The 24,717-nt window shown below is 43.2% G+C and overlaps 1 protein-coding gene across 2 annotated transcripts in view; it reads right to left on the reverse strand.

Annotated features, from left to right (window-relative positions):
- The window catches only part of LOC120535077 (collagen alpha-1(XI) chain-like), a 456,300-nt gene that overhangs the window by 107,720 nt on the left and 323,863 nt on the right, over positions 1-24,717 (reverse strand). For both annotated transcript variants that reach the window (XM_039762625.1, XM_039762624.1), the window contains exons 29-38: positions 24,257-24,310; positions 19,181-19,288; positions 17,192-17,245; positions 16,369-16,422; positions 9,783-9,827; positions 5,501-5,554; positions 5,325-5,369; positions 4,831-4,884; positions 2,908-2,961; positions 1,107-1,160 (exon numbers count right to left, since the gene is read on the reverse strand). In XM_039762625.1, coding sequence (XP_039618559.1) covers positions 1,107-1,160; positions 2,908-2,961; positions 4,831-4,884; positions 5,325-5,369; positions 5,501-5,554; positions 9,783-9,827; positions 16,369-16,422; positions 17,192-17,245; positions 19,181-19,288; positions 24,257-24,310 — 576 coding nt within the window. The remainder of the gene's footprint in view (positions 1-1,106; positions 1,161-2,907; positions 2,962-4,830; positions 4,885-5,324; positions 5,370-5,500; positions 5,555-9,782; positions 9,828-16,368; positions 16,423-17,191; positions 17,246-19,180; positions 19,289-24,256; positions 24,311-24,717) is intronic.

The raw sequence follows: 24,717 nt of genomic DNA on the forward strand, positions 1-24,717 counted from the left end.
GTTGCCAGTGAGAATTAAAAGATTACAAAAACGCTGTTGCGGTATGAAGTCCCGCGAGACGGAGACTTTTAACATGAGATTCTTTCAAGACACATCCTACTTACAACCATATTCAAACAAGACATCGGTCATCTCACCTCTCAGTCGTGTGAATGCTTTTGTCAGACACACTTCCTGCGCTCTCAGCTCTTAAAATGTTATCAGGACAATAATTTTATACGTTCGAGATGACACGTCAACGACAAAGCGAAGAAGAATAAGCAGGGACAGATATTCGAAAATTTTTTTAGAGAGAAAGAAACGATATTCACTCATAGGCAGTTATACGTTGTCAGTCCAAACACGGAATCAAAATTCAATGCGATCTTGAAGTAACATATTGTTTTACTAAAGTTTTTAAGTAAAAGTGAAAATAATGCATATGTAACAATGAAAATAACAATCTCTTAAAATTGTTTATCCGGTTAAGCAAACCCGGCAGTGCAGGGCGAGCGAAGCGAACAGGGGGCGGAGCCTCCTAGTCTTATTAAAACTAAAACAGCCTTTGTTACAAATCAGTAAGTGACATATCAATGCACCGCAGGCAGGCTTTACTCTGTGAAGAAAAATCTTATTACCTATCAGTAAGTGGCCGAGAGATGTGCTGTAAGAAACGCTTACTCTATAGGGTGGTCCAGATCAAATTATGCAATTTTCATTACGCTATAACTTATTAAGTTAATTACATAGAAAATCCCGGACCATCGAGAAGTGTGCGAACTGACAACATGAAGAATCGTCTTCACGCCGAACAGGAATTGTCCCCGCATAAATCAAAGTCATCCAGACGATCTGGATCTGCATACAGTAATTAGATCTGGACCACCCTGTATAAAGTGTTACCAACAACAAAAAGGACACTTTACAAGCACTTCATCCAGTTCAGACAATGACTTGGAGCTTGTTTTTGTCTAACGGTGGGACGTTTGTACTTTACTTGGCCAAAAGGGTGGCTTCTTCCTGTTGGGCGTTTACCACGTGTCTAAAATAGCAAGCCACCGTAAGACACACGCTGGTCACCTCTGGAAATTTCCAGAAATTGCATTATAAAGGAATATGACTCTTACCTGGGGTCCAACGACACCGGGAGGGCCAGGAGGTCCGGTTTTGCCTTGGAAACCCTAAAAAAAAAAAATAAAGAGAGAAGTCAACATTAAAATGAGTTAACGGGTACGGATGATGGAGCAGTAAAAAGGGTAGGAAGTCCGGGGCTGTTTCTGTGTAATTTCAGATCATCTACACACACACACACACACACACACACACACCACATTTCTATTTGGCTTGTTTGAAATGAGGATGCATTACAAGCAGGTTAAGTGACCTACTCAGGGCTAACTGGAGTCGATCTACAGTAGTGCAGCCATTTGAGTTCCTCAATGAATCTGAATCTTTGACTTTGTGCTGCCGCTTGCTGTTTTTAGGCAGCGTGTGCCAGCAGAGCCACCAATGAGGATGCAGACAGCGAGATGTGCCCCATCACGCCGGACCCTAAAGCCTAGCTTAGCGCCAGAATGTTACATTATTGAGGATATCTCCACAAAGCCAGACCACCAACTCAGTGCCAAATGGCTACCAAGTTGGCGAGGGAGCAAAACCTTCAATCAGGTGCTACTGAGGAGCACAACTGACAAGTTTTCATTCATATACAAATTCATATGACTGGCCGAGCAACGTTTCAGCCGTGGAATGGCCAAATGGGGAGGCAGCTTGATGGATGAGGTCTCCAGGACTCTAAAAATATCCAAATCTTGTTATAGGATATCATCCATCCATCCATTTCCTAACCCGCTGAATCCGAATAGGGCCACGGGGGTCTGCCGGAGCCAATCCCAGCCAACACAGGGCACAAGGCAGGAACCAATCCTGGGCAGGGTGCCAACCCACCGCAGGACACACACACACACACCAATCACACACTAGGGCCAATTCAGAATCGCCAATCCACCTAACCTGCATGTCTTTGGATTGTGGGAGGAAACCCACGCAGACACGGGGAGAACATGCAAACTCCACTCCCCTAACTGCGAGGCACCAGCGCTACCATTGCGCCACCGTGCCACCCTATGTGATATCATCTACTGTTAAATTCTGCTCCGTACTTCTAAAATTTTTATTATTATGCTGTATTGAGGATTTGTTCTGTTCTGTGTATTGTGTTGTATTGTATTGACCCCCTTTTTCTTTTTGACACCCACTGCACGCCCAACCTACCTAGAAAGGGGGTCTCTCTTTGAACTGCCTTTCCTGAGGTTTCTTCCATTTTTTCCTACAAGGTTTTTTTTTGGGAGTTTTTCCTTGTCTTCTCAGAGAGTCAAGGCTGGGGGGCTGTCAAGAGGCAGGGTGGGGATCGATCTGTTCTTAACTTAATTTTTCTTTTTGTAAAAACTTGATTGCTTTGTATGGATTGTAATAAAATTAATAAAAATAAATTTAAAGAAAAAAAAAAAAGCCCATTGTGGCACTTCCTGTGTGATTTTGGGCTATACAAAAATAAAGTGTATTGTATTGTATATACAGCTTTGGAAAACTGACACTAACATTTGTTTTGCAAATGCAAAATGAGAAATTCACTGAACATTTTTTGACAGTGTTAAATTTTTCTTTTTTGTGTACAGTAGGTGGGAAAAAACAGAATATGTCTTTCTAAAGCCTTGTTCACGCTTCACGTGTTGTTTTCGGCAGGTGTGTAATGGATGCCATCTGTACCACACTTGTAATTAATCCTAATTATTCTTATTCTCCTGTCCTGAATCAGCCTGGCTGCACTTCTCTGGACTTCCTCCAGTGCTGTTTTGTCTTTTATGTAACATGAAGAACAAAAGTGCAAATGTACTGAAAACCACAGAATACACTTTGAATACTCACCGTTTCACCTCTTTGGCCAGGGTGTCCAGGAAGTCCATCTTTTCCTGCAGGGCCCTAAAAGAAAAATTTGGCATTTTATTAAAAAGGCTTTAAAATGGGTTTACATGGACACGATTGATTTAAAAAGAAAACCATAACAAATAAACAAAGTTAACAGCAACAAAAATAAATGAATAATTAATTAAGTTGAAAGAGCTTTCACGTGTCAGGGCAGGTTATGGTGAGTTCAGGAACCGGTGCTATTTAAAGCAGGAGGGGGTCCGGAGATTTACGGGAAAACAAAATGCTAAAAAGCACAAACACTTTACAATTAAAGCTAAAATGTGTGATCCACACTGTGAAATACACGTTACTGACTAGGAGGGCGTGGGGTCATCCTGTTCATACTAATTTTGAAACAATGAATTCTGCTATGAACACTCAAAAGGTGAGTCATTGTGAACACTGGCATCTTCAACCAGGCCCCTTTGGATGGAACAGATTTATAATGACTTGTTACTTTTGTGGGCATGCTGTGCCCAAATGATAATACCATTAAATGTAAACCTATGGTACATCTGGAGAGGTCTGACCATCTTACTGCCAACCTACAGGTCTGTCCTTGACGGCAACAGCAGCTCTTCATTATCTAATGCAACTCTTATGTTTGGTTTGAAGGTTACCGTTAATAATAATAATAATAATAATAATGATTCTTTGCATTTATATAGTGCTTTTCTCGCTACTCAAAGCGCTCATCAATTGCAGGTTAAGGGCCTCACTGAAGGGCCCAACAGAGCAGAGTCCCTTTTGGCATTTACGGGATTCGAACAGACACCTTCCAACTGCCAGAGCAGATTAGATAGAGAAATAAAAATAAACTATCTATCATATAATATCTTGAACATATCTCATGTATTTATAAGGTGCACTGCACTTTTCATTCTAACAGGTGGCGCATACAATAGGCACTAACACCTAATAAGGAAATTTTAAATAGAAAACATGAAAGGAAATTAAAGAAAGAGGCTGACAGAGGAAGTGGTTTTGTTAACAATAAAGCTGAATACGCCCAGAAGAGTGGAACTGGGGGACTGGCAGAAATCAGCTTATTTATGAGTATCATCTATCTATCTATCTATCTATCATATAGTGCCTTTCACATTATCTATCTATCTATCTATCTATCTATCTATCTATCTATCTACAGTGCCTTTTCTATCTATCTATCTATTTATCTATCATATACTGTAGTGCCTTTCAGATCATTCTATCTATCTATCTATTATATAGTGCCTTTCACACATCTATCTATCTATCTATCTATCTATCTATCTATCTATCTATCTATCTATCATATAGTGCCTTTTCTATCTATCTATCTATCTATCTATTATATAGTGCCTTTCAGATCATTCTATCTATCTATCTATCTATCTACCTATCTAATCCTGCCAACTATGCTATCTATCTATCTATCTATCTATCTAACCAATACACCTTACCAAACAACCCTCGAGGTTTATTTTCTTCATTGTCTTTAATACCTGGAGTTTTTCTTATACGGCCATCTGATCATAACAATGGACATTTACAAGTTCAGTGTTTTGCACTGAAATAACCTACATGTTATATAGATAGATAGATAGATAGATAGATAGATATGAAAGGCACTATATGATAGTTAGATCCACCATAGCATCTGCAGGGTAATCTGAACTGATGGTTGAGTTTTTGATTTTGCACTTTCAGAATCCTCCACTGTGTGATGGCCGCTGTCCCGTCTGATGTTACTGTCTGACTTTATTGAATGAATAATTTCCCACACGCTCCTTAGAAGTCTTCAGCTGTCATACTGAATTTTGATTTTTCCTCATCAACACTTCCTTATTATTCTCATGTTACCCGATTTGTACAAATTATGTAGAAGAAGGTAATACTCACAGGAGGACCTTTAGGGCCAGGGAATCCAGTGGGTCCTTGAGGTCCAGGAAGCCCCTAGAAATGAAAAGGTCAAAGGTGTTAAGCAGCTGACACACATAAGTCGCATAACTCTTTGGGATGTGGGAGGAAACTGGAAACCTTGAGAACAATTCATATGGAGAGTGAGAAATCAACACTGAAGAAAATCCAAGTCAGTGCAGATATGGAGCCGCACTCAGGGGTCACCATGAGTGAAAATTCATTAAGTTCAAGGGGAAGTCTTGACTTTCAAATGCTGCTTGATAAACAGTCTAAGTAGGAAAAGAGGCATTAAAAATCTAAAAAAAGTCATGAAAGATGAGACACAACTGAGGGCAGTTAAGCTTAGCAAATTAGAAATGGGCATATGGAATGGAGGGATGGAATTTTATGAATGAACACAAACACCGTGAGATAAGAGAACAGATGCTCAAAAAAAGGCAGCAACTGTGAGTGAAGAAGACGGGAAAAATTACCCTTTCACCGGGAGGACCGGGTGGGCCATCACCTCCTGAGTTTCCCTGCAATGATAAAAAAAAAGAAAACCCAACAATTGAATCAGCGAGAAAAACCACCATTGTTATTTAACAACAAGATGGCAAATCCATGATTAGGAATGAAACTGTTGGCATTATAGCATTTGAAGAAGTACCTTAGGCCCAGGCTTTCCAGTGGGACCTCTTGCACCTCTTTCTCCACGAGGACCCTTGAAGAAAATGGAAAAAATAAATCAATAAGTAAACAAATAGTAACTGGAATAAAACAATACAGGCGGGCTAGAGAAAGAAAGGGAGAGAGAGAGAGAGAGACAGTAAGCTTTATTGCTTCTTTTTTTCCTTTTTCTTAATTAAGCATAATTAACAGTGAGATTAAAATTGGACAGACGTGACATTGAGTGCCTTTTAAAAATTTGTAAATCAACACATTAATGTGCTGGGCAGAAACGTGCAAAATGCCTGCTGCCTGAGTGAGTGGGCTGTAGTGGAGTCACAGGAGAAAAAACAGTGAATGTTAGAAAAGCAGGGAAAGAATAAAAAAATAATAAAAATAATAATTATTTTATTATAATAATAGTAAAAAAAATATTTATATACAGTATATATATATATATAAGAGCAGAAGAAGAAGAAAATGTTCAACCTATTTAATCCTGTTTACAGAAATGTGGAATAATATACATATATATACATATATATGTATGTATGTATATATATATATATATATATACATACATACATATATATATATATATATATATATATATATATACACATATCTACTGTATACATATATACATATATATTTTGTGGTGGATGGCAAGGATCCATGCCCAGCCAGGGCGACCCTTCACAATATGGTCAAGGGGAGCAGCCATGGACTGTGCAATACCTCCCTCTGGACGCTAGATGGCCGCCCCCCTGGGTTGGAGTGGTGCCTCGGTTTCCCACAGGGCTCCATGGGAATTGGAGTTTGGTGCAGCCCTGTTGGGTCCCACAGGCACCACCAGGGGGTGCTGCAGCTGGGACACCTGAGCCCTTATGGGCAGTGTATTCGCCACAACCGGAAATGTAGCCAGAACTCTGAAGTCAACCACCTGGAGCACTTCAAGTGGACTATAAAAGGGGCCAGGAGTCAGGAGGAGGAGGACGAAGCTTGACGGATGAGTGGTGGTGAAGGAAGAAGACTAGACTTGGGACTGTGTTGAGCATGTGGGGGTGACGGCGAAGACGTGCCCAACAGGGGAAGAGAAATAAAACTTTCTTTGGTTTTTATATGTGCCTCCAGTGTGAGTCAGTGTGACTTTGATTTATGCGAGGACAATTCCAGTTTGGCGTGAAGACGATTCTTCATGTCGTCAGCTCACACACTTCTCGATGGTCCGGGATTTTTCGGGTGATTTTCTATGTAATAAACTTAATAAGTTATAGCGTAATGAAATTTGCATAATTAGATCTGGACCACCCTATATATACATATACTAATATATATATATATTTATATATATATATATATACACATATATACATACATATACACACAGTATTATTAATAATAATAATAGTAGAAGAAGAAGAAGAAGAAGAAAACATTCGATAAGTGTATTTAATCCTGTTTAGGGAAATATGGAATAAAAAAAATAATAATAAAATCCATGACCCTGTCACTGGTTCACCAGTTGTCCTTCCTTGGACCACTCTTGGTAGGTACTGACCACTGCACAAGACCTGCCAGTTTGGAGATACTCTGGCCCAGTCTTCTTGCCATCACAAACTGGCTCTTGCCAAAGTCACTTCTTCTTGCCCATTTTTCCTGCTTCAAGACGTGAATGCTCACCTGATGTCTAATAATGCCACCCTGGACAGCTGCCACTATAATTTGATTATCAATGGTCATTCCCCTCACCTGTCTATATAGTCTGAATGTTGTTTCTGATTGGTGTTAAAGATAAATAATTGATAACAGCACTTTATCCATCTTGGTTTTCCACTTCCTTCACAGCAATTGTGGCAATAACCAATAATAATAATAATAATAGTATTTCCAATATCCCAAAATTGGATTACATGTGCTTGATGATTAACTATTATTATTGATATTATTATTAAAATTATTATACTCACAGACCTAATTATTGCTATCTTATCAGAAGGACTCTGATTACAGATAAGCAAAACCAAGGACTTTCATTTGCGAATGAAATGTGATCAAGCCATGCATACCAAACTCTTTGTAAAGTTCACAACATAAAGCTCAAAGCCAACAATCTCCTGGATCATGGACTACTTGACCAACAGACAACAATTTGTGAGGCTGAGGGGCTGTGTGTGTGTCAGAAATGGTGGTATGTAATACTTGAGCACCTCAGGGAACTGTCTTGTCCTGCTCTTTGTCTTCACAATGGACTTCCAGAATAATACCAACGCTTACCATCTACAGAAATTTTCAAATGACTCCTCCATCATAGCCTGCACTAATAATGGAGATGATTCCGAGTACAGGGAAGTCATGGAGGACTTTGTCCCGTAGTACAGGGAGAACCACCTGAATGGTAAGAGCTGGTGGTGGACTTCTATCATGCCAAGGAGCCTCAGTGATCAGTCACCATGAAGGTGTGTAGAGCTACAAGAATTTAGGAGTCCCAAATAAACAAGAAACTGCACTATAGATCTGAAAAAAACAAGAAGGGCCAAAGCAGACTGGATTTCCTAAGGAGACTCGGGTTTTTTGACACATGCAGCAAACCTCTGGAAATTGTTGTACCAGTCCATAGCAGCTAGTGTGGTGGTCTATGCTGTGGTCTTCTGGGGAAACAACATGAGCTCATAAGCTAATCGGGAAAGCCTAGTCCACCACAGGACAAACCCTGAATACACCGTGGAAAAGAGGACCATGGAAAAATGGGATGTAGCCATGGAAAATCTCCTCTTTTATCCACAGGCTCATTCCACCACAGTGTGCTATGAAATGTGATTTCTGCCCACTGCTTTCAATGCTTCCTCCCCAAGTACTGTGAGTCCGTATCCTTGTTTTTTTTATGTTTCTGCTGCTGTATGCATCTGAATTTCTGAAGTTAATCTAATCTTGCGTGGTGGACAAGGATTAGTACACAGAACTAAGAAAGAACTACAGTCAAGTCAAGTTGGGGAGCATGCACTGGTAAAGTGTGTTTCTGCACCCACCACACGGTGGATCCCGGTTGGCAACCCCCCAGGCAAACACTCGGCCCAGTCCCACCCTCTATCTTCCACAGCCAGGTGTTATGTGGGCGACCCCTTGGCCTGGTCCAGCCACTCGGGTCACCAATAATGAGGATCTTGCGAGCCGGATCACCCTTGGGTAATGGCGCCACATGGCCCTTAACTGATGCTCCCTCACAGTGCAGGTCATGTGCCTCATCTGGGACTCCGTGAGCCACACAAAGTCACACCAGTGGCCCCCAAGGATTCTCTGAAGAGACACAGGAGTCCAATCTTCATCTAAGGTCACTGGATAGAGTCCATGTCTCGCAAACAGGGAGCACCAGGACTCTAAAGACTTGGACCTTCGTCTTTCTGCAGAGAAATCAGGGAGCGCCACACACCCCTTTATGACCTCAAGACTGATGGTGGCCTTGGCCTGATCGAGCTCCTCGAGTCCTCAACAATGAGGGTCTTGTGAGCCGGATCACCCTCGGGTAATCACGCCACATGGCCGTAGTGCCGTAACTGACACTCCCTCATAGTGCAGGTCATGTGCCTCATCTGGAACTCCGTGAGCCACACAAAGTCACACCAGTGGCCCCCAAGGATTCTCTGGAGAGACACAGGAGTCGAATCTTCATCTCAGGTCACTGGATAGCGTCCATGTCTCGCAAGCACGGGGGCATCAGGACTCTAAAGACTTGGACCTTTGTCCTTTTTCAGAAATATCAGGAGTGCCTTTCCAGCGACCTCATGAATTCTCTCCCAATCCTGATCCTAATCCAAGAACTAAGAAACATCAAAAATCAAGAAAGCAAGCATCATGAAACCAGGCAGGAGAGAAACCCTAGGAAGAACATGAAGGGCCAGAAAGCTAATAAGACTCAGGATGAAGTGTTCAGTAGGTGAAAAGTGTGAATTCAAATGTGAGAAATGGAGTGTGGTGCGTCATGATGTCATGATGCAGAGAAAGGGCAAAAGAAACTCAGCACATCACTTCCGGAAAATCGCAAGCTCAGATAAGAAAAGAGAGTTGAGAAGAAAGGTGCAGGTAAGACAAGCAGATGGACAGGCAGGGCAGAATATTTGAACCCGAGCCGAGTGAATTCCAGATGGCCCGTTTTATGTGGAGTTTTCACTTTTATCTGCCACTGTGACCCGCTCTTCACAGACATCACTACCCTCGGGCTCGGACACATCTGCAGTAAAAGGCACCATTAGTTTCAAAGATGGCAGGAGAATGTTTCAACTTACAGTGGGACCTCTCTGTCCCCTTGGTCCTGGCTTGCCAGCAGTACCCTGATGGAAAGAAGAGAAATAAAGAAAACAAAATAAAAATCAAACTCGCTGGATCACAAACAAAGCGGGCACAGACATTGACTCCCAAGTACACTCAAATCCAAACAAATCCTTCGTGCCAGCTGTTGAGACGCACTTGAGAAGACGGCGTTGGCAGATATGGCAGAACTGCAGGTTGCAACACACACGCTGATCTCATTAAACTGGAACCTAATTAAGTTACGAGTCGAGCTGGCCTCCTTTGTCAAAAGAAAAGACGTCGCTCAGAAGTCAGAATCAATCGATATTTCATTGAGGGGGGCCGCATCATTTCAGTGTGACGTGCGCGTGTCCTGCCGTTTGCTTTGTTTCGGCTCTGGGTGAACTCAGTATGGGTGAGCGGTAGGACTGCTGCCACACACCTGAATCTTCTTCCTGTGTCCATCTTGGTTTTCTTCCCCATTAAGCTGGCGACTGTAAACTGGCTGAGTGTTGGTGAGCCCTGGGCTGAAATGGTGTCCTATCCAGGGTGGGCTCTACATATGAAGGGGGCTACTCCCCGTCACAGGACTAAATAGACAATTCCATATCCTTGACTGGATGGTGGCTTTGTTCTATGCAATTTTACACACAGATTAGCAACGATTCGCAGTGTAAATTTTATAACATCAGCCATTCAAAGATATGCAACGCCTTAACCAGTAGGGGGCACCACTTCCAGACATAAAAACAAAAAATAAAAACATGTATTACAGTATAGAGAGGGGCTCCTCATGGACCCCGTGATCATCAGAGGTGACTGTGCTGAGGGTGCAGACCTATAAATACCTGGGAGTGCAGCTGGATGATAAACTGGACTGGACTGCCAATACTGATGATCTGTGTAAGAGAGGACAGAGCCGACTATACTTCATTAGAAGGCTGGCATCCTTCAACATCTGGAATAAGATGCTGCAGATGTTCTATCAGACGGTTGTGGTGAGCGCCCTCTTCTACGCGGTGGTGTGCTGGGGAGGCAGCATAAAGAAGAGGAATGCTTCATGCCTGGACAAACTGGTGAGGATGGCAGGCTCTATGGTAGGCACGGAGCTGGACAGTTTGACATCCGTGGCAGAGCGACGGGCACTGAGCAGGCGAGTGTCCATCATGGAGAATCCACTGCATCCACTGAACAGGATCATCTCCAGACAGAGGAGCAGCTTCAGCGACAGACTGCTGTCACCGTCCTGCTTCATTGACAGACTGAGGAGACCCCACACTATACCACCCGGGGGGGTAAACATTAACATCATGAAAAGTTATTGTCTGTTATACCTGCATTGTTATCACTCTTTAATTTAATATTGTCATTTATCAGTATGCTACTGCTGGAGTATGGGAATTTCCCTTTGGGATTAATAAAGTATCTATCTATCTATCTATCTATCTATCTATCTATCTATCTATCTATCTATCTATCTATCTATCTATTATATAGGGTCTTTCATATCTATCTATCTATCATATAGTGCCTTTCATATCTATCTATCTATCTATCTAACTATCTATCTATCATTCTGCTCCATACTTGTAAAATTTTTATTTTTATACTGTATTGAGGATTTGTTCTGCGGTTGGCTAGTGCCGTGCTCAGGGTTTGTTTCCTGCCTTGTGCCCTGTATTGGCTCCAGCAGACCCCAATGCCCCTGTAGTTAGGATATAGCGGGTTGGGTAATGGATGGATGAATTAAGGAATTGTCCTGTTCTGTGTATTGCATTGTATTGTATTGACGGCCTTATTTTTGACACCCACTGCACGCCCAACCTACCTGAAAAGGGTCTCTCTTTGAATTGCCTTTCCCAAGGTTTTTTCCATTTTTTCCCTACTAGGGTTTTTTTGAGAGTTCTTCTCAAGGCTGGGGGGCTGTGAAGAGGCAGGGCCTGTTAAAGCCCATTGCGGCACTTCTTGTGTGATTTTGGGCTATGCAAAAAAATAAATTGTATTGTATTGTATTATGGGCAGCACAGTGGCACAGTTGTAGTGCTGCTGCCTCGCAGGTTTGCTTCCCGGGGGGCCCTCCGCCCTCCCTCCCTGTGTGGAGTTTGCATGTTCTCCCCATGTCTGCGTGGGTTTCCTCCCACAGTCCAAAGACATGCAGTTTAGGTGGATTGGTGGTCCTAAATTGTCCTTGATGTGTGTGTGTGTGTGTGCCCTGTGGTTGGCTGGCGCCCTGTCCAGGGTTTGTTTCCTGCCTTGTGCTCTGTGTTGGCTGGGATTGGCTCCAGCAGACCCCAGTGCCCCTGTAGTTAGGATATAGTGGGTTGGATGATGGATGGATGGATTGTATTATATTGTAATGTTGTTGGTCAGGGCAGCGTTCCTCCAATGACCTTATTGTGTTTATTTGATCTGCATGTCCATCATTATAAACACCAGCCCATTGCAGTTTGCAAGTACACAATCGTAGATAACGACTTACAATTTTTACTTCAATTAGAGCACCGACAGGTTTTTATTTCCGCTCGACGCCAATGTTTCCTAATTGTTGTGGTGTCATGACCCAGTTTTTCAAATGCTAGTGTGTGTTCCCGATCCACTGATTAGGGATAAGGAGTACCCCTTTGTGAATTTCATGTGATTGTCACAGCAGGGGGAGCGGGGAGGTTCCCCTCAATGAATCAGTCACAATTGGTTACGCGTTCCTTCTCATCAGCATGATCGTCAGAGCAGGTGCTGGGGAAGGCCGGCCAGGACTGGCTGTGATCCACCTGTGGTGCTGCCACTGTGAATCAAGCACAATCATTGGAGTGGTGAGGCGGGCTGCCAAGATTTCATCCGGGGGTCGGCCGTGGCCCACCTGCAATGCTGCCACAGATTGGTGACGCTGCACTAGGTCATATAATAATACAATTAACCAACAGCGTTACAGTTTATGCATTGCTCTAGTCAATAGGGGGCAATGCTTCCTGACACACAAAGTGCATTACAGTATAGATACGTGGCAACTGTCATGTCTCAACCAGAGTTTGGGGTTCAAATTCATGTTTTGTGTCTCTGTCATCTATATTTTGATTCCTTTATTGATGTTGACTAATTATTTTTGGTTTTGTCTATGTATATTGTGACAGACGGCCAGGGCCCATGCCCGGCCGGGATGCCCCTTCTGTGCATGTTCCAGGGGAGCAAGCATGGGCTGCACAGTACCTCCCCCTGACCACTAGGTGGCAGCAGGGCCAGATTAAGATGAAATTGGGTCTGATCCTGCAGAGCAAAAAAGGCCTATTTGTTCTCGGCATTGGTGCAGGTGCATTCGACTCTCACCATATACACGCACTCAGACCGACCGACCGAGGAGCCTTAATTGCTTGCTAGGCAACCAGCCGGCCTTTATTGAACATGAATAATAATAATGACGTAGTATCGTAACAACTCGAGATTAACATCAAACTATGCAACATCAACACTCAATAGAAATTGGCTGAAAAGTGCACTTAATGCAGAAAAGGCTAAACCAGATCAACTTAACCTAGGCATTGTGGTCCATGGCTGGCCATTTATCCCGGCCAATACCCCCAGGCCACCAGAGGGAGCCCTCCCTGCGACAAGGAGATGCTTCAAATTCCAGCAGGGCATCATGGACTATGGAGTTTTCCTGTAAAGCCCTGCTGGATAACATCGGGACCACCTGGGGTCGCTCCAGGGAGAGCCAGGGACTACTATTTGCCTTACGCCCCGGAAGTACGTCCGAGTCACATGGACAGGAGGAAAGATGTACTTCTGGGGTGAAGAAAAGGACTTTTTATCTGACCCGGAAGTGATAAGGAATCATGGACTAAAGGATGAGAAACACTTCCGGGTCAGGAACTATATAAGAACTCTGGGAACTCCCAGACGACGAGCTGAGCTGGGTGGAAGGGTGGCAACGCGTCTGGGAGTTGGAGGCTTGTGATTAATTGATGAGTAGCGTGGAGTGGAGGGTGCTTGGTGCATGTAAGTAATTATTATAATAAAAATAATAATTATTGGACTTTTATCTGGTGTTTGGCGTGGTACCTGAGTGCCCCCTACTGTTACAGCATATTGTCACCCTAACTACTGCACTAGTGCTGCTTACTTATATTGCTGTTCTTTTATCGTGTCAGTGAATTCAAGGCTGCACAGCCGCTCATGCAACTTCAGTTTCCGGAAAATTCTCGTCTGTTTTCATCTGGGCCTATTGCTGCAGCATCAATAGCACCCACCTTAATCCAGCCCTGGGTGACTGTGGTGCCTCAGATACCCGCAGGGCTCCATGGGAGATGGAGTTCTCCACAGCCCTGTTGGGATCCGGGATGGCCACCAGGAGGCGTTGGTCCCGTCTGGGCCGTAGTTCAGCCACACCTGGAGGTGCAATCGGAGGCAGGTGGTCAAGCACCTGAAGCACTTTTCTAGGAGCCAGAGTCGGGAGGAGGAGGAGGAGGAGGACAACGCTTGGCACGAGGAGGAGTGGTGGTGGAGACCAGTGTGTTTTGTGTAGTGCTTGTGGAGATTTTGGGACTGTGGGACACGGGGAAGACGTGCCCAAAACAGGTGAAGAAAAATAAAACATTATTGGCTTTTATAAGTGCCTATGGTGTCTATCTGTGTCAGGTCGGTGTCTATATGGCACCTTTGTCACAATATTCAGGGCCGTACTTCAGAAATGTGCAGGCCCTGGATTTTGGGGTCCCTGAGCTCAGAAAGGTGTTCTAATAAAACATCTGGAAAAAAACGATAACATTTAGGATGAGAAGGGTATCGTGACACACAATGTGAGGGACTGGCACAGATGGCAGCAGTGCCAGGGGCATGACAGGGGCCCCAGGCGCACTGCCCGACAACAAAAAAAAAAAATTGTAAGTCGTGGTTGGGCTGGGGGACCCCCTCACGGTCAGGGCCCCTATGCGGATGCGTAGTTGGCGTATGCCTAACAACGTCCCTGCCATATTAACTGCCTTTCCTATATTCTGTGCGTTTTGTGGTTGGTTCCCCAAGAGACGAGGCTCCCCCTCCCATTCGCCGCCAGGAACTGCGCTCCACCCTAAAAATGCCGGCGATTGTCCCACAGTTCCTGGCAGGACTCTCCTGTTCTGGACTCGGTGAGTTCTTGTGCATTTTGTAAATTCTTGTTGTTTTTTCTGGATTTTTTTTTCCCAGCCTTTTTTTTCAGATTTCTGCATTGGTCTTCTGCTCACCTGGGATCGCTTCTTTGTTACAGGCAATTCCGTTTTGCCTTTGTGCTCCACAGAGCCTCATTTTTATTGTTGAAGAATAAAGCTTCATTTTATAAAGATTCAGTGCTTGCCCTTATTAGTAGCCAGAGTCTGACGGTGATATCCCCCTCTAGTGGGCATTACTGGAAGTGTTTAGGACTACGTGCTTTGGAACTCTTTAGGGCTCGAGACTTCCAGTCACGGCAATGAGAAGCATACATCTAATGAACTATTATAACCGTACTGTATCGAAACAAACAGCACTTATTTTATATAGCGCCTTCCTGTCATAAACACCAGCCCAGTGCACAGCTTGTGTACAAGCACAATATTTTTTAATTTGAGTGCGGACAGATTAAGTGACTTGCTCAATGTCATCTAGCAAGGAGCTGAGCCAATAGCATTAAAGGTTATGCAATGCCTTAACCACTAGGGGGGGCATCACTCCATGTTACATAAAGCCTTTTCCAATTGGATTAACCAATGCAGCCAGTTGTCCAGTTTTTGAAGTCTGAAAAAATGAAGACTGCTGAAGACTCACTACTTCAGTTTAGCACACCCTGACTAGAGCTGCTGATTAACTGTACAGACTGCATCTCTGTTGTTAGTCATTAGCACTAAAACATAAGTAACATGATAATTATACTTGAATACTAACCCTCACCTATTCTGTTTCTTTTCTCGGTACCCAAATGTGGCAATTGGTGCCACGGCCCACCTGCCAAGTTGTTTGCCTGCCTATGGTAAAGTCATCCCTGATGGAGGATCACAGGAATCATGGGAAAGAGGGGTCCTTTCATCGGAGCAACGTTTCAGCCGTGGCATGGCCAAATGGGGAGGCAGCTTGATGGATGAGGTCTCCAGGACTCTAAAAATATCCAAACCTAATTATGTCATATCATCTACTGTTAAATTCTGCTCCGTACTTCTAAAATTTTTATTATTATGCTGTCTTAAGGAATTGTTCTGTTCTGTGTATTGTATTGTATTGACCCCCTACTTTTGACACCCACTGCACGCCCAACCTACCTGGAAAGGGGTCTCTCTTTGAACTGCCTTTCCTGAGGTTTCTTCCATTTTTCCCTATAAGGTTTTTTTTGGAAGTTTTTCCTTGTCTTCTCAGAGAGTCAAGGCTGGGGGGCTGTCAAGAGGCAGGGCCTGTTAAAGCCCATTGCGGCACTTCCTGTGTGATTTTGGGCTATACAACAAATAAACTGTATTGTATTGTATTGTAAGTCCTTTACAGTTCTCTCGTTCCAAATCCTCTGTCATGCTGGTACCCGGTAACAGCAGGAGGTTCAGGAAATGTTGAACCCAAAACTTTCATTAAAAAGAAATGGTTTGCACCTACCCTTCCTCCTTTTTCACCGTTAGCTCCTGGAAAACCTTGGAAGCCCTGAGATCCCTGAAAGAAAAACAACAGAACCATCATCTGTTTTGTTCTCGAAGATCTCCATGATAGCAGTGGGTAAAGCATGTCTTTGGGTTTGTTACACTTGAAGATGGGAACAGACAGAGATGCGGCTGATGAAGGAAGCTGCCAACAAAAGGGAAGCCATCGTGTAACACTCAGGTTGGCAGCGTCTTAGTTAGGAATGGGAGCTGACACTACAGGGGCAGCAACAGGAAGAAGGAATTAATCTACCTGGTCAGGGGTGCCAATCCCGCTATGAACCACTGCTGTTCTTGCATGTCATAAAAGGGGATTAAAGGATGTTGGCAGCAGGGAGGGCAACCACCTGTAGAACATTTTGCTCCAATACTCCCTTTTGAGGGGGCAACCAAAAAGAGAGGCTGTGATCCATTACAGGGCGCACTCTGGGGAGATACCAGCTTGTGAAGCAACATGACGGCCTGTCCCTAGAGTGGGGGAAATTAACTGGCATCCCAACATGGACACAGTGGGATCATGCCCACCCAGTAATCAAACATGCTTTCAAGCACATTTAAATATCACTCGTTGAGCCACCACATTTCCTAATAAATATGCATTTATGTATTGCCAAACTGGTGCTGGCACACTCACATTTATTGCAAGCAGCGTTTTATCACTTTACAGTTAAAAATATGCATGAGGCACATCGTGTTCTCACATTCCTTTGAGTCTGTGCATCACAACTGAGGGATGAGGTCTAGAAAAATCCTGTGCGTTAACAGAAATGACACCTTCTTACCTTTGGACCCTGTCGTCCTGGATAGCCGGGGAGGCCTGGAACACCAAGTTTACCCTGATTAGAAAGAAACAAGAAGACAAAATCAATTTACAGACTGCCGATGATGAGATTAATAAACCTTAAGGTGGACCAGCAGAAAGGACGTACGGCCATCAGGAAGGCCAAGTGTCACCTCTGCCTGCTCACATATAGGGCTCAAACTGGGCACCTAAGCAATATCGACTAACCAATCAGTTCAATAGTTACCATCCAACCAGCCATCCATTTGGCAACTCTTCTGTCCAATTCAGATTCACTGGGAGTTGGTGTTCGCTATGAACTTTCAGTCCATCAGGCTTGTCTGGCTACCCTAATAAGGGGTCAACCCTCAGGTGGGATGCCATTGTAATGGAGGTCACACTAACATAATGCAAACTAGTGTTTCATTCTCAAAGTAGCTTAATTCAGGGGTGATCTATCTATCTATCTATCTATCTATCTATCTATCTATCTATCTATTATATAGTGACTTTCCTATCTATCTATCTATCTATCTATCTATCTATCTATTATATAGTGACTTTCCTATCTATCTATCTATCTATCTATCGTTGATATAGTGCCTTTCAGATCTATCTCTCTGTCTCTGTATGTTATGCAGTGCCTTTCATAACTATCTAGCAATCGACTCTGTTACACAGTACCTTTGCTGTCTCTCTCTGACTGATATATAATGCCTTCCATTTATCTATCAATCCATTATATAGTGGATTTAATTGGTCTATTTATCTGTCACATAGTACATTTCATATCTGTTTATCAGTCTATTACAGAGTGCCTTGCATTTCTGTCTATCTATTAATATAGTGCATTTCATAGTTAGCGGTCTGTTACATTGAGCCTTTCAGATTGGTCCATCAATCCATTACACAGTCCTTTGTACCTAGATTTATCTGTTAAATAGAAAATTTGTTATCTTTCTATCTATCTATGTATATGTTTAAAGGTCAATAACTTCCCATGTAGAGAACAGTGACGTCTTATTTGCATGTTCTAATTAACATACAACCTGTTACCACTTTCTAACATTATGATTAGGGAGACAATTTACCTGAAAAAACAAAATGACTCCCACAACTATAGTGCCTTTCACTCTATTATAAAGAACCTTCTATCCATCTATCATATAGTGCCTTTCATATCTATCTATATATGTTTATTAAAATTAAATTAAACAGAGTGATCACCTGGCACCCTAACCCTTCATACGTCTAAAGGTTTTCTTTCTATGTCACACTAATAGTCTAATGCATATAGTGCTCTTCATGCTTACTATATATTGATGTTTTTACATAGCTATCTTGTATTGGTCCTATCTGTCTATATATCATCATATACTTCTTTTCATATCTAACAAGCTATTTATTTATTATATAGTGCCTTTCATATCTATCTATTCATCTATCATATAGTGCACTTCACATCTTGTATAGGTCCTATCTATCTATCTATCTATCTATCTATCTATCTATCTATCTATCTATCTATTATATAGTGCCTTTCACATCTATCTATCTATCCATTTTAAACTATATTTCTTATCTATCTATCAATCATATAGTGCCTTTCACTATATCTATCTATCTATCTGTCTATCTATCTATTATATAGTGCCTTTCCTATCTATCTATCTATCTATCTATTATATAGTGCCTTTCACATCATCATAGTGCCTTTCCTATCTATCTATCTATCTATCTATCTATCTATCTATCTATCTCTCTATCGTGCCTTTCATCTATCTATCTATCTATTATATAGTGCCTTTCATCTATCTATCTATCTATAGTGCCTTTCATCTATCTATCTATCTATTATATAGTGCCTTTCATCTGTCTATCTATCTATCTATCTATCTATCTATCTATCTATCTATCTATCTATAATATAGTGCCTTTCACTATCTATCTATCTATCTTTCTTGTCTCTCTGATGAAACAGAAATCTCACCTTCTCTCCAGAAGGACCCAGAGGTCCTGCATCACCCGGTAGGCCACTCCGCCCCTTTGGTCCTTCAGGGCCATCTTCTCCCCGTGGACCAGCAGCACCAAGTTCACCCTAGGGATAAAAAAACACATAGATAAGGAAAATAAAATGAGTGAAGCCTACTCTGATTGGACAGCTAAGGAGCTTCATGATGCTTTTCTATATCTTGCTCTCAGGTCCATGAACAAAAACCTGACTCGTCGTAGTGAGCTGTTTTTTTACATTGACCTTCAGAATATTACTGCAATGGTTAGAAATCATTTGCATTAACTTTATGTTCTCATTCTAATGTTAAATGTTGATTTAACACTCAAAATTCAGACAAAACAGTAAGAATAGCTATGGAATTAAAATATTGTCATATATACATAGTATATTTGTAAATGCCACAATGGATGGACAGGCATCTCGACTGAGATGAAGAATAAAAACCAACCTGATTGGGAGGCCATAACAGAAGGACAGCATGGACAGAAGTACATAGTGGCCGGGATGATGTCTCATTCTAGCATTAGGGTGCCCAATAAACGTGGGACTCATTGAGGTAAACTGTAACCCTAACACTAACCTGTGGGTGGAAGTGGGATTGAAGGCACAGTTAGGAAGCCACTAATCAGGGGAGGGTGTCATGTTAGACTCATCTATGGATTAAGGGAACAATCCTGGCTGGAAAGGCAGCGGGTCACCAGTGCATGTGAAAGAGGATTTGGAGTCGTCTTTTGTTTTCCTGCAACTCATACCCCAGAGGACAGTCAGTCAGTCAGTCAGTCAGTCATTGACCAACTCGCTATATCCTATCACAGGGTCACGGGGGTCTGCTGGAGCCATTCCCATCCAGCACAGGGTGTAAGGCAGGCAAAGATCCCGGGCAGGGCGCCAGCCCACCGCACACCAGAGGACAGGACTCTCCATTAAATGAATCACACCTTTGATCTTCAGAGATAGTTTGGACCACAACTGTTGGCACATAACAGGCCTTGTCAAAAGTCAGGTAAGAAGACTCCATGATTTACTTTGATATTTAGAAACCAATAAAGCAGTCAGCATTGAGCTACAAAGCAATTAATTCTCCAAGTCAATCTCCACAGAGCGTTCAATGTTCTGTACCAACATTAAAAATCCCTAAAGGGGAAAACGAATGCATAATAAAGAAGGAAGAGAACTGATTTAAATAAAATAGCCCTCTTGTCAAATAAATTTAAGTGCATCTGCTGAAATGCCCATAAGTCAATTTCTGTCAAAAGGAACGCAGAGCGATGTATGGAGTACAATTTGAGTGAAATAACAGCAAACAACAGACAGACAAACAAACAGAAAAAGCAAATGTGTGCATAACGCTTAAGGAGAGCGACTGTGGCACCGAGAGACGATTAAATGAAACACAACACAAGATGTGAATTTCACAAACAACATCAAATTACGCCTCACGCCACACGTTTTTCTAAGGTCACTGGGTATTTGGTGCCCCACACAGCCACCGCATTCAGTATGCTGACCTCCACCTGAAGTCACGCTGGGCGCTGCAGGACGTTGTGGTTTTGAAATGTGCAGAATCCATTTTTAGGTGCAAAAAAGCAAATACTGTCTGTCTGTCTGTCTGTCTGTCTGCACAAAACAAGCTGTCTTCCTGTGGAAAAATTTTGCTAAAATTTGTCACTTTGTTCCCCAATGATTTTTGTCAGGAAAATTTACTTCTGGTTGAGATATCTCAAATAGAGTCAGTCAGTCAGTCAGTGTCCAACCCACTATATCCTAACTACAGGGTCACGGGGGGTCTGCTGCACGCAAGGCAGGAACAAACCCCAGGCAGGGTGCCAGCCCACCGCAGGGCACACACACCAGGGACAATTTAGAATCACCAATGCACCAAACCTGCATGTCTTTGGACTGTGGGAAGAAACCCACTCGGGGGCACAGGGAGAACAGGCAAACTCCACACAGGGAGGACCCGGGAAGTGAACCCAGACGGGTCTCCTAACTGTGAGGCAGCAGCGCTACCCACTGCGCCATCATGTCAGGGGTTGATGAGCGAAGCAAGGAGGGGGCAGAGCCCCCTAGTATATATATATATATATATATATATACATTTTTTCCATAAGAAATAAAGGGAAAATTATTAATCCATTCCAATGAAAAAAAATCCTATTGTTATTGGCATATTATACATTGATGGGGTTGTATAAAATAAATTAAATACTGCTTAATACCAAAATACATAATACAAAAGCAATTAGATGATCATGGGAAACATTTGTTTGTATATATGTCCTATATATATATATATATATCATATATATATATATATATATATATACAGAGGTATATATATATATATATATATATATACATATATATGTATATACACATATATATATATACATATATATATATACACATATATATACCGTGGTACCTCTGTATTCATCCTTAATCCGCTCCAGATCCTTTGACTTATACCAATATATATATATATATATATATATATATATATATATATAGTGGCGCAGTGGGTAGCGCTGCTGCCTCGCAGTAAGGTGGGTTCACTTCCCGGGTCCTCCCTGTATGGAGTTTGCCTGTTCTTCCCGTGTCTGTGTGGGTTTCTTCCCACAATCCAAAGACATGCCGGTTAGGTGCATTGGTGATTCTAAATTGTCCCCTAATGTGTGCTTGGTGTGTGGGTGTCCTGCCCAGGGTTTGTTTCCTGCCTTGCGCCCTGTGTTGGCTGGATTGGCTCCTGCAGACCCCTGTGACCCTGTAGTTAGGATATAATGGATGGATGGATAGATTAACCTCACTTTACTTTCTAATAACGTCTTTGTTTTTCATAATCGTAGATACCGTTGCTCTCAGCATACGGTATGCAGCAGCCAAGTCCTGGATACGCATGCCACCTTCATACTTCTCAACAATCAATTCAAATTCAGGCGAAAAAACACAAAATCACGTGAAAATTCACAGAGAGTTACAGCACGGGTTGTTCACTGAATGCTAGCAACTGGCGAACTGATGCTCGTGGGCAGTCGTGGCTTTGTCTCGAGAGAGGTAAATAAGGGTAGCGCGCCGTGTTCTAGCACACGAGTCATATTCCAAACAGGACGTATACACACACACCAAGCACACACTAGAGACAATTTAGGATCGCCAATGTAATGGACTGTGGGAGGAAACCCACGCAGACATGGGGAGAACATGCAAACTCCACATAGGGAGGGTGGACCCTGGAAGCGAACCCACCTTACTGCAAGGCAGCAGCGTTACCACTGCGCCACCATGCCAGGGGTTGATGAGCGAAGCAAGGAGGGGGCAGAGCCCCCTAGTATGTATATATATATATATATATATATATATATATACTGTGAGATATGGCTGGCTGTTCATCCTGGCCAATACCCCCAGGCCGCCAGATGGAGCCCTCCTTGCAGCATAGAGGTGCCCCGAATGCCAGCAGGGAATCATGGACAGTGGAATTATAATGCACAGCCCTGCTGGATACCATGGGGGCAGCCAGGAGTCGCTGCAGGCAGGCCCAGGGATTTATATTTTCCGTATAGCCTGGAAGTATTTCCAAGTCATGGGAATGGAAGAAATGATATGCTTCCGGGTTGAAGAAAAAGAGAAGTTTACCTGACCCGGAAGTGCTGGATGAGTACATGGACTCAGGGCTCAGAAGCACTTCCAGGTCGGGGACTTTAAAGGATTGTGGGAGATCCCAGACAGATGAGCTGAGTTGGGAGGCAGGGTGGCTAAGCGTCTGGGAGATGGAGGATTGTCTATTTGATTATTATTGGGTATTGTGGAGTGGAGGGTGCTTTGTGCACATTATTATTGTAATAAATAATTATTGGACTTTTTATCTGGTGTCTGACGTGGTTTCTGAGGGTTCAAGGGTCCCAATTTGTCACTATATATACACTATATTTATATATAAATACACAGACACACACACACATATCTCTGCTGGGGTGGATCCCCCTCCCTTACCAGGCCAGAAGGCCACTGGAAAGGAAGGATAGGTGGGGAGCGGTGCTATTCCCCTGCTGTGCCAGGACATGGGTAAAGGAAGATGTTGTGGCAGCAGCTACACCAGAGCTGGCATCCCAGCTGCCTCAGAAGGAAACTCTCATTGGGCTTGGACAACTGGAGCAGCGGGACAGTGGGTGTCTACCTGCAATGGGCAGAACATTCCCCCGTACAGTGGGTGATAGCAATCCATCTGGACAGCCCCAGTATGGGCACCCATAGGGGCAAGCATGGGAGTTGTGGTCCCAGGGGCCTGCCTTGCTGGGTTCTGAGGAAGCCGCCAGGTAGAGCTGTTGGATACTGACAGCTCAAGGACTGTTTGAGAGGCTCTCTTATCTGGCAGTGCTTCCTGGGGGCAACTGATTAAGCACCGGAAGTGCTTGTGAGTCTGGAGTTAATAGTCAACTCAGGAGCAGTCGGAGTAGAAGAGGAAGAGGAGCTGTAGAAAAAGAAAAGCTAGGAAAAGAAGAGAAGGAGTTGTGCTGTATGACTGCGTTGTGCCAAAGGTAAATCAATTGATCTGAACTGGGACAGTTGTGGTGCAGCAGTGTCTGGCGTGCTGGTATGCCACCTAGTGGCCGCAGCTTGCTGTTGCAGTGACCCTCACCTGGTAAAGCAGAATAAAAAAATGACAACGCTGATGAAGAATCATAGAACAGGTTAATATTTAAAGTCGACTTTTTCTGCTTGTCTGACAGATTTCGCTTTTTTATTCTGTCAGCATAATTACTGCACCCTGTGCTTTGGTGTTATTCAGTTGCAGATCTGCTGACCGGGTGGTTTGCTTTATTTTCCTTACAGAATATATAAAAGGCAGAAGGTGGCCGTAGAGATGTAGCAGTTCATCAGTTCCTCTGACTTTATGGACTTTTATCATTAAAATCTGCACCGGTCACCCCTGTCCTGTTCTGCTGTAATCCACAGAGTCACAAACGGCTGCCTTTTCATGGCGTGACGCCGCTCTGCCAGCAAAACGGAAGATCAGTCAAGGTGGAACTGAAAACCAAAGCGCTTACTTACCCTGTCCCCTTTTATTCCCATGTCACCCTTGAATCCTGGGAAGCCATCTTCTCCCTGGAAAGAATGAAATGGAACAAGTCACAAAAGTCGCACAAGTTGAGAAACAAAGAAGTAACAAGTTGTGTACTTGTGCACACCCGCCGGCCGAGAACTTTAGTCGAATGAATTCTCTACACCGAGTGTGTCTAGGAAATGAATGCGGGCTGAATGTGGATGGTTGCTATGGAAACGGCAGCTTGATCAGGGCTGCCAGTGGCCGCTTTATTTATTTTCTTAAAGAGAGGACCTGCATGTGAGACCTCACATCGGCCGCCTATACGGTAAGCAGACTCCAATTCAGCAATAATCTGACGACTAACACAAGAACAATCATCTTCTTCTAAAGCTTTCCATCCTTCATGTGGCGTGGCTACATTTGACCAGCCTTCCTCTTCTTCTCCCTCGCCTGATACCCCATTTGT

This window comes from Polypterus senegalus, chromosome 9, assembly GCF_016835505.1.
Source record: "Polypterus senegalus isolate Bchr_013 chromosome 9, ASM1683550v1, whole genome shotgun sequence".
NCBI lineage: Eukaryota > Metazoa > Chordata > Cladistia > Polypteriformes > Polypteridae > Polypterus > Polypterus senegalus.